This window comes from Anoplolepis gracilipes, chromosome 8, assembly GCF_047496725.1.
Source record: "Anoplolepis gracilipes chromosome 8, ASM4749672v1, whole genome shotgun sequence".
Taxonomy (NCBI): Eukaryota; Metazoa; Arthropoda; class Insecta; order Hymenoptera; family Formicidae; genus Anoplolepis; species Anoplolepis gracilipes.
In genome coordinates, this window is record NC_132977.1 from 13,351,084 (window position 1) to 13,361,661 (window position 10,578).

Sequence of the window (10,578 nt, forward strand, 5' to 3'; positions counted from 1 at the left end):
CACGGAGTCAGCTGTGGAACGCGGGAGGGTAGCGTTGGCCGTCGCTTTGGACGTGTCCAACGCCTTTAACACCCTCCCGTGGAAGGCAATCGGGGACGCGCTTAACACCCACCGCGTCCCCGAATACCTCGTGAGGGGTATTCAGGCCTACTTCGGTCACCGTAGGCTCGAATACAAAGACCAAGACGGCCAGGGTCACACCCGTCGCGTGTACTGCGGGGTCCCACAAGGCTCGGTGCTGGGCTCGCTGATGTGGAACCTCGGGTACGACGGGGTCCTCCATACCGCTCTCCTCTTCGATTGCCGGGTCATCGGATATGCCAACGATACCCTGCTGGTAGCCGAGAAGAACAACTGGGGGGAAGTCCTAAACAGGGCTAACAAAAAGGTGGCAAGCCTCGTGAGGGCCATAAGCCGGATTGGCCTGAGGGTGGCCTTCAGCAAGACCGAGGCGGTCTTCTTTTTCGACCTGGGGAGCCTCCCCCATCTCTCGACTAGATGTTGACGGTACTGTTGTCCCAGTGAGGTTAGGTTAGGTTAGGTTAGGTTAGGTTAGGTTAGGTTAGGTTAGGTTGGAGTTCGGTGGTGTCTGGCGTCAAGAGCAGACGTGTCGGAAGTCGCTCCGCCAAGACGGCCTATTAGAGACGATAATAAGTGCATCTCGCGCTTTGAATTGTGTTTGAGGTTGTCCGCGGCAATAAATAGCTCGCAAATATATACTTTTTAATAGTGCAGTGATAGTTAATTAAATAAAATTAACGAAAATTGTTTCTTCATGATGACGTGTCGCCGCGGCCACGCGGGCCGTAATTAAGAGAAAAGAGGTCTATTATGGACTTTCATTCAGAAAAATTACTCTACAACTACAGAAGAGTATTAGAAAACGAGGTGACGCGGTGTTGTACGCGGAAAGTGTCTCTTTTGTGTGTTTTACGTGGAAAAGTGGTTGCCGCGTATGTGGATGACGCATGACGTCACGTCCACGTCGACCGCTTGCGTTGCGGTAAGGGGCTGTTAATTGACATTAACTTGGTAATCTATAGACACCAGTGAGAAATATAGACACAAGAAATAAATAATAGTGCGTGTTTTGCTGCAAGATAATTGTTTATTGCTCAATTGGTGTTAATTTGATAAACGAGCACCACGGTGACGTCATGGTGACGTATCTCCTGCTCTCAATGACGTGGGGTCCGTATGTGAGATAGTGTGGTGATTTTTATCAGGAGTGAGCATAGGGGAATGTGAGACAGGGTGCTTGAAGGTGCAACAGAGAACAGAACAGTTACATCTAGTGACAATATGGGATGTACTGAACATAAGACAGAGAATGTAAGAAGTAAGATGAAGTGGCAGTTATTGACGTGCGTTCAATTTTATACGTCGCCATCTTTGAATATCTACCTTGGGAACCAATAAGACTTGTGATACTAGTGAATACAGTGACACTAAGGACCAACGAAATACGGACGGCTAAACAGAACTATTAAAATGGAGGGCCAATGAAGGCTAACGATACATGAGGACAAGCAGTGTGAATGGTGAAAACATTTATATAGCGGCGGAATACAATATTATTATACCACAGACCTTCCACAATAAACATGAACTACAATGCATGATTTGTTAAAAGGTTTTGATAAAAATAGGACTATTGTTTATAAAATAGTGAACTCTTAGTAAAAATATAAAAAGAGAGGGATAGGATACGGGTAACATAAAGAAAACGTGTACAAGTGGTTAGTTTGTATATTGTGTGCCGAGATGCAATGGCCCTGGCCGCGGTGCAATGGCCCTTGTGCTTTCATTTTGTTAACTAGAGGATATAAATAAAAAACAGATTAGTTAAAATTTATTTATAAAATATTTTCTTCGTTTGCTGCGGTCTGAAATTCTTGAATGTTGTTTCTTTCCGACGCCAATAGTAACCTAGAAAATCACAGAGTTGAGGTTATAAAACCTGTCACTTTTGACTTTCATTGAGTAGTGTTACGTGTCTTTAATGACCTTTTGTTATCACTACCATCCGCATGATTTTCGGCCTGAAGCTGCTAAACACCCTGCGGGAGGAGAATCTGGATGTAGTGAAGGACTGATTCCAGACTCGGCCAAAAGCGTCCGACCGTGGGTGACGCGTCGATCAAAATCGTCGGAGGGACTTGCCTTCTGGATGATCGGGCGTGCTCGGTCTCGTCCGTTCTCTCAGGGAACTGCACGTAGATCCGACGGGCGCCCGGAGCCCTTCTCAATGATCGCACGTTTGGCTCATCGCGGCGGCGGCTTCCTTCTAGTGCATCCTCCTCTTCCGCCGGCTTCACGGGCTGATATCCTGGAAAATTGTGGGAAAAGACATTAGTATAACACACGACAATAATAGACGATAATAATTATAGACAACAGTGTTAGATTATAGTTAATATAACAGTTATGTAATAATAGATGATTATAAGTTAAGATACTATAACATCATTAATAATACTCACCGCTCTTTCTTTAATTAGTGGCAAAAGCAGGCCGGATTGTTTGTAACAATAAAACCATCGTACATTATATCTCCTGAAATAGAATAAGACAATATTAATTATTATAACAGCGAATAGCAGAGGCTAAATATACGATTAAGGAGTAACACGTATCTTGAGGTTGTACATTCTTGTTGTGACGGGTCATAGGTTGGGAGCATAATTCTGGCAAATGCCTGTTCCTTGTAATGGCCAGCCTCACACAATAATCCTCTGCAATAAAGTAGATGAAATAATTGTTGACGATGAGTATATTCCTTCAATGATTTTGCTGGATACCTGTAAATAAAAATAAAGAAGAATACTATTAGTATTAATATAATACATATGATATCAATTAGGAATAATATGTACTAGTACATACAATATTGGTTGACAAGAGATACTTAGCCTCCGAGGTTAAGGTCCCTTTCGATGACAGCTGAGATGGTTATGTTCGGCTTCATTCATTGAATACAGGACAATGAAATGAACAGAAGCATCAAATTGGATATAGGGCGGTGTATTGTGTGTGGTAAATTCAACATTAAACAAACAATATACAATAATAATTAACAGACGAATACTTACGGTAGTGATAACGCCATAATCTGTCACCGTTGATGAGTCGATGATCTTGTCATTCTCTCCGGTGCTGGGCAGAAAAGTAGTGATCTGTAAATAACCGTTAGTCGTGGGTTATTTATGAAGATACATTGGAAATATTGTATTGCGTAAATTGTTGTAATTACGTACAAATTGAATAAAACCGGATAATACTGTTGTTGACAATTCTCCGTTATTGTCGATGCGCCTTCTGGTGCATCTGATGCATGCTCCCTGCGTCACAACAGTGGACGATAGCAAACACCTGTAAACGCATACAAAATTAGACAGAGATATGTTATATTAAATAATCAATTATATATTTACCATTGTGTACTCGACACTGTTGACGAGTAGATAGATAAATGATCCTCTCCGGTGGTTGATGTCCTCGGTACTCCTGAAGAAGGAATCAACTAATATGGTGAATAATAACATAGACGCTATAAGCTCTGTATCTTGTATAGATATTCAGTGATACTTACTTTAGACTGTGATACTTGCCATGACGGGTGCAACGGTGCACGTCGCTGACATCGCGATGATTAATAAAGCTTCGTGAGACAGCTGGCACTTGGTGTTTTGTCGGGTGCTGTCGGGCGCTCGCGGGTGCGGATGACTTCCGGAGGTCGCCCTGATGGACTCGATACGCAAGAACATTCTAACTCGAAATAAATAACGGATTATGTCGATTGACATGTGGAAGCGACGCGATCGTAACGCCGTCGGCCATCTTGGGTGAGTGATATAGTCGCGGTCAAAATATCTCGCCTCGACAGTCGCGATAGTAAGTTCGCGATGCGCTAACGGTTAAGGCGAGCTAGCATGAGTGCGTTCAGAAGTAACTAGATGGGAAAATAATGTTTCGTAATATCTTGAGACTTTGAACTTGGATTAGGAAATTAGATAGAAGTTAGTGTTCACCATTGCGTAGCGACCTTGAAGCCGCATACCATTGGTGCAAAATTCAGAGGTTGCGCAATAACGCTGGGGGACTTTCCTTGGATGCGCAGTCGGATTTTTGGAGTCCCATGGAACTCCCCCAGTTATCCCTGGATCCAGAATCCGACTATCTATGCGCAGTAATTTTGAGGTAAGGAATTTGCATGCGCGTCAGCATACTTGTGATCAGGAACTCTAAATAAGGGTCATGGTATGGTTAGTTTCGCGTTTTTACGAAAACTGAACATTTGTGGTGCGCAATTGACATAGACGATCATTAGGGGCGCACACCAGGTGCAAGGGCCTTATATTTCTTCCCTCTTTTACCGGTCATTGCGCATGTAGTATAATTAATTAGATAGGTGCCTAAATTATTAGTATGGTTTAAGGCTTTGAACGAGTTTGAGTTGTATCGACCAGTTGACTTATTTGTAAGACATAATGGCGAAGGTAACCTACAAGGAAGTTCTCTCCTACTATGTAGAGGACATCCCTTCAGATGATGAAGAAACTGAAGTGTTGTGTGAGGATGAGACCGAAAAAGGCGAGTTTATTGGTCTCAAATTCGACAGAAACAGCAAGAAACTTAAGACTGTGACATTTGAGGATCTCGGTGATTATCATTATGATGTCCTGATACTCGCAGGTAAGAAATGGATAGAGGAGGTTTACGACTTTTTGGAGAGGCGCAAGGACATAGGCGTTCAAGACCAAAAGAAGATATTTGCCAGGTGTTACGGAGCAATCGATATGTTTAGTACACTTGGAAATATGTACGAAGAGGAAGGGAAAAGTCTTACCATCAGAGAAAAGAAGCGCAGAGCCCAACTCGAGAAGATATCCCAGGAGAGAGAGATTCTTCTCAAGGAAAATAAGGACCTAAATGAAAAGTTACGTAATCTAGAAGAATTTAAGACAGCCAACGCCGCCGGATGCAATAACAAAGATGTTGTATTGGGCATTAAGAGCGAAGTGGCTGAGCTTACCGGGTATATTGGGACTATAATGGAAGAACAGAAATATGCAAGAAATAAGCATGAGGAAGAGATTAAATCTCTGAAGAATGAAATTGAAGGCCTGAAGGACGTTGTTTCGAGTCTTCAACGAGAACCCCCGAAGAGAGTAGCGACTCCTGCTAACGAGGAGGTCCCTGTAAAAAAGAAACAGGAGCTGGATTCTGGTATTGTACTGGATTTGACGCAGCAGCCCCTCGGAAACAAGGAAGACGGTAATGAAATTACCCTAGAGGAAGGCAAGGAAAGGATGGAAGAGAAATGGATGACACCTAAGAGGACTACCAAGGTGACGCCGAAAAAAGTTCTGGAAAGGAAAGAACCTCTAGGAAGAAGGGAAACTTTGGCCAGCCCTCAAGGAAATGATCCTCAGGAAAAGTTCGAACACGAAAAATCGTCACAACGCAAGAGGAAGGTACGCTTAGCCAATAAGGCTGCAGTACTTATTAGGGTCGACACGAATAAGATGTCATATGCCGAGGCAATGCGTAGCGCACGTAAGGATCCAAAGATCCAGGAACTTGGACTAGAAAAGACCAACGCCAGGAATACAGCTAGTGGAGCATTTATTATCGAGGTTCTTGGCACGGATAACAAGAACAAGGCGGACTGCCTCAAGGAGGAGATAAAGCGCGTTCTTGGAGAAGCTGCGGTGGTCACTAGACCACAGATTGGTGCGGAACTGCTGATTTCGGGCCTCGACATAGCCACTAGTGCTGTTGACGTTGCATCGGCATTGGCAAATAGTGGTGGATGCTCAAAGGATGACCTAAGAGTCAGTGGTGTATGGCAAGCGAGAGGTGGCAAATTTGCGGCACACGCAAATTGCCCGTACGATATAGGAGATAGATTAGTTAGGATAGGCAAAATTAAGATAGGGTGGTCCTTTGCGAACGTTGAACTCGTCGAGCGACCTATACAGTGTTACAGATGCTGGCAATTTGGCCATATAGGTAGCGGGTGCAAGGCATCGATTGATCGGACAGGTTGTTGCTACAAATGTGGTGAAGCCAACCATGTAGCTAAAATGTGCGACAAAGAAATCAGTTGTACGCTGTGTAAAGAAAAAGGTCTACCTAGCAAACACAGGATGGGAGGTTTTAATTGCACCGTAAGACAGTTGTACAAGGAGGCAGCTACCCCTAATAGCTCCGCAAATAGTAGTAGTAGTTGTTAATTAGCTAAGTACAAACAGTAGTTATGCTCTACAAAGAGTAACGTAGTGTAACTAGTGTGACTTAAAAATAACCTAGAGAAATGGTGGGACCAGGCTGGGATCTTTTGGACCCTCTTGGATCTATGCCCTTACCTACAACCAGAGGACTCGATGATCTACATTATCGCTCATATGAGTCCAAACACGGATGGATCGGATGAAAAAGATCTCCATGCCAACCCAGGTCCCCTTCTCGTCACTTCCCCGACCCCCGAGGGAGTGCCTTCCGATCAGGACGCCGATGCCGAAAACTACAACCGAGAATCACTAACATCGTGACGGCTGCACAAGCCTAGCCTCCGTCCGGGTCGCGGAAGAGTGCTCACGCGTACCCGTAACCCGGACACATGGAGAAAACAGCAGGACTTACCTGCAGTGGGCGGGTCTCAACACCCGCCCACGGGGGGGAGAGTTTAGTTGGTAGGACTGGCCGGGCGCTTGCGCCGACAGGCCGGGTGAGTCCAACACTACCCCCGGGAGGTTAGGTTAGGTTAGGTTAGGTTAGGTTAGGTTAGGTTAGGTTAGGTTAGGTTAGGTTAGGTTAGGTTAGGTTAGGTTAGGTTAGGTTAGGTTGGAGTTCGGTGGTGTCTGGCGTCAAGAGCAGACGTGTCGGAAGTCGCTCCGCCAAGACGGCCTATTAGAGACGATAATAAGTGCATCTCGCGCTTTGAATTGTGTTTGAGGTTGTCCGCGGCAATAAATAGCTCGCAAATATATACTTTTTAATAGTGCAGTGATAGTTAATTAAATAAAATTAACGAAAATTGTTTCTTCATGATGACGTGTCGCCGCGGCCACGCGGGCCGTAATTAAGAGAAAAGAGGTCTATTATGGACTTTCATTCAGAAAAATTACTCTACAACTACAGAAGAGTATTAGAAAACGAGGTGACGCGGTGTTGTACGCGGAAAGTGTCTCTTTTGTGTGTTTTACGTGGAAAAGTGGTTGCCGCGTATGTGGATGACGCATGACGTCACGTCCACGTCGACCGCTTGCGTTGCGGTAAGGGGCTGTTAATTGACATTAACTTGGTAATCTATAGACACCAGTGAGAAATATAGACACAAGAAATAAATAATAGTGCGTGTTTTGCTGCAAGATAATTGTTTATTGCTCAATTGGTGTTAATTTGATAAACGAGCACCACGGTGACGTCATGGTGACGTATCTCCTGCTCTCAATGACGTGGGGTCCGTATGTGAGATAGTGTGGTGATTTTTATCAGGAGTGAGCATAGGGGAATGTGAGACAGGGTGCTTGAAGGTGCAACAGAGAACAGAACAGTTACATCTAGTGACAATATGGGATGTACTGAACATAAGACAGAGAATGTAAGAAGTAAGATGAAGTGGCAGTTATTGACGTGCGTTCAATTTTATACGTCGCCATCTTTGAATATCTACCTTGGGAACCAATAAGACTTGTGATACTAGTGAATACAGTGACACTAAGGACCAACGAAATACGGACGGCTAAACAGAACTATTAAAATGGAGGGCCAATGAAGGCTAACGATACATGAGGACAAGCAGTGTGAATGGTGAAAACATTTATATAGCGGCGGAATACAATATTATTATACCACAGACCTTCCACAATAAACATGAACTACAATGCATGATTTGTTAAAAGGTTTTGATAAAAATAGGACTATTGTTTATAAAATAGTGAACTCTTAGTAAAAATATAAAAAGAGAGGGATAGGATACGGGTAACATAAAGAAAACGTGTACAAGTGGTTAGTTTGTATATTGTGTGCCGAGATGCAATGGCCCTGGCCGCGGTGCAATGGCCCTTGTGCTTTCATTTTGTTAACTAGAGGATATAAATAAAAAACAGATTAGTTAAAATTTATTTATAAAATATTTTCTTCGTTTGCTGCGGTCTGAAATTCTTGAATGTTGTTTCTTTCCGACGCCAATAGTAACCTAGAAAATCACAGAGTTGAGGTTATAAAACCTGTCACTTTTGACTTTCATTGAGTAGTGTTACGTGTCTTTAATGACCTTTTGTTATCACTACCATCCGCATGATTTTCGGCCTGAAGCTGCTAAACACCCTGCGGGAGGAGAATCTGGATGTAGTGAAGGACTGATTCCAGACTCGGCCAAAAGCGTCCGACCGTGGGTGACGCGTCGATCAAAATCGTCGGAGGGACTTGCCTTCTGGATGATCGGGCGTGCTCGGTCTCGTCCGTTCTCTCAGGGAACTGCACGTAGATCCGACGGGCGCCCGGAGCCCTTCTCAATGATCGCACGTTTGGCTCATCGCGGCGGCGGCTTCCTTCTAGTGCATCCTCCTCTTCCGCCGGCTTCACGGGCTGATATCCTGGAAAATTGTGGGAAAAGACATTAGTATAACACACGACAATAATAGACGATAATAATTATAGACAACAGTGTTAGATTATAGTTAATATAACAGTTATGTAATAATAGATGATTATAAGTTAAGATACTATAACATCATTAATAATACTCACCGCTCTTTCTTTAATTAGTGGCAAAAGCAGGCCGGATTGTTTGTAACAATAAAACCATCGTACATTATATCTCCTGAAATAGAATAAGACAATATTAATTATTATAACAGCGAATAGCAGAGGCTAAATATACGATTAAGGAGTAACACGTATCTTGAGGTTGTACATTCTTGTTGTGACGGGTCATAGGTTGGGAGCATAATTCTGGCAAATGCCTGTTCCTTGTAATGGCCAGCCTCACACAATAATCCTCTGCAATAAAGTAGATGAAATAATTGTTGACGATGAGTATATTCCTTCAATGATTTTGCTGGATACCTGTAAATAAAAATAAAGAAGAATACTATTAGTATTAATATAATACATATGATATCAATTAGGAATAATATGTACTAGTACATACAATATTGGTTGACAAGAGATACTTAGCCTCCGAGGTTAAGGTCCCTTTCGATGACAGCTGAGATGGTTATGTTCGGCTTCATTCATTGAATACAGGACAATGAAATGAACAGAAGCATCAAATTGGATATAGGGCGGTGTATTGTGTGTGGTAAATTCAACATTAAACAAACAATATACAATAATAATTAACAGACGAATACTTACGGTAGTGATAACGCCATAATCTGTCACCGTTGATGAGTCGATGATCTTGTCATTCTCTCCGGTGCTGGGCAGAAAAGTAGTGATCTGTAAATAACCGTTAGTCGTGGGTTATTTATGAAGATACATTGGAAATATTGTATTGCGTAAATTGTTGTAATTACGTACAAATTGAATAAAACCGGATAATACTGTTGTTGACAATTCTCCGTTATTGTCGATGCGCCTTCTGGTGCATCTGATGCATGCTCCCTGCGTCACAACAGTGGACGATAGCAAACACCTGTAAACGCATACAAAATTAGACAGAGATATGTTATATTAAATAATCAATTATATATTTACCATTGTGTACTCGACACTGTTGACGAGTAGATAGATAAATGATCCTCTCCGGTGGTTGATGTCCTCGGTACTCCTGAAGAAGGAATCAACTAATATGGTGAATAATAACATAGACGCTATAAGCTCTGTATCTTGTATAGATATTCAGTGATACTTACTTTAGACTGTGATACTTGCCATGACGGGTGCAACGGTGCGCGTCGCTGACATCGCGATGATTAATAAAGCTTCGTGAGACAGCTGGCACTTGGTGTTGTTACGTCCCGCCGCTGTCACCAGTTGTTACGTCCTCTGCGTTCGCGAGCGAGGTGCGGTTACGATGGTTGGTGTACGCGGATCGCGGTGGCCGAGCGGTAAACCTGTCACGATCAGCGTAGCGGTGCACCGGAAACTAGAGGTCGGGACGTAATAGATAATAGGGAGGATGTGAAGTGAGTAGACAATGAATGCAGATTGTTTACGTATACTGATTTTTATGTATTTATCATTATTTTATAATAAACATATATGTACAGTTATATTATATTTTTCAAGACGATTAGACAATTAAATCACGGACGGTTATCAGGAGGCGAATTGATAGGTGCTTCAGCGGACGACAGGATGCATACTCGCCCGAAGAAAGCCTGGGAGGAAATGATCCTCGGTTGCGTAATCCCGAAGTCTATCAACGGCGGGGGCACGGGCCACGGACGGTATTCGATAGGCGGTAAGGGCCTATGTGAGGAAGCGACGACCCCGCTACTGGATGCCGGTGGAGTGACGGCGTCGTGTAGCTGATCAGGGGTTGATGACTCCGATGTATGGGTTCCCGGTGGAGGGTAAGTGAAATACCCGACGGATGCTGGGCTCTGACTACCTGGTGGC

At 43.4% G+C, this 10,578-nt stretch overlaps 1 protein-coding gene and 1 long non-coding RNA gene across 6 annotated transcripts; both read right to left on the bottom strand.

Annotated features, from left to right (window-relative positions):
- Positions 1 to 1,094: 1,094 nt before the first annotated feature.
- LOC140668787 (uncharacterized) lies at positions 1,095 to 3,862 on the bottom strand. 4 transcript variants are annotated; one of them, XM_072898100.1, is made up of 8 exons: positions 3,612 to 3,862; positions 3,435 to 3,523; positions 3,258 to 3,372; positions 2,887 to 3,176; positions 2,484 to 2,801; positions 2,164 to 2,329; positions 2,008 to 2,060; positions 1,095 to 1,929 (listed from the first exon to the last, which is right to left on the bottom strand). In XM_072898100.1, exons 1-4 carry the CDS (start codon positions 3,804 to 3,806, stop codon positions 2,922 to 2,924), a joined length of 654 nt encoding a protein of 217 aa, XP_072754201.1. In that variant the 5' UTR covers positions 3,807 to 3,862; the 3' UTR covers positions 1,095 to 1,929; positions 2,008 to 2,060; positions 2,164 to 2,329; positions 2,484 to 2,801; positions 2,887 to 2,921. The 4 variants fall into 4 exon arrangements, with proteins under 4 accessions (XP_072754201.1, XP_072754202.1, XP_072754200.1 ...); XM_072898101.1 differs by having other exon boundaries at positions 2,008 to 2,329; positions 2,887 to 2,962; positions 3,093 to 3,176; positions 3,612 to 3,860; XM_072898099.1 differs by having other exon boundaries at positions 2,008 to 2,329.
- Positions 3,863 to 7,371: 3,509 nt separating this feature from the next.
- LOC140668946 (uncharacterized) lies at positions 7,372 to 9,952 on the bottom strand. Of its 2 annotated transcripts, XR_012047274.1 has the most exons (9): positions 9,870 to 9,951; positions 9,712 to 9,784; positions 9,535 to 9,649; positions 9,370 to 9,453; positions 9,164 to 9,239; positions 8,761 to 9,078; positions 8,441 to 8,606; positions 8,285 to 8,337; positions 7,372 to 8,206 (listed from the first exon to the last, which is right to left on the bottom strand). It is a non-coding gene; the product is annotated as an uncharacterized lncRNA (long non-coding RNA). The 2 variants fall into 2 exon arrangements; XR_012047273.1 differs by having other exon boundaries at positions 8,285 to 8,606; positions 9,870 to 9,952.
- Positions 9,953 to 10,578: the final 626 nt, after the last annotated feature.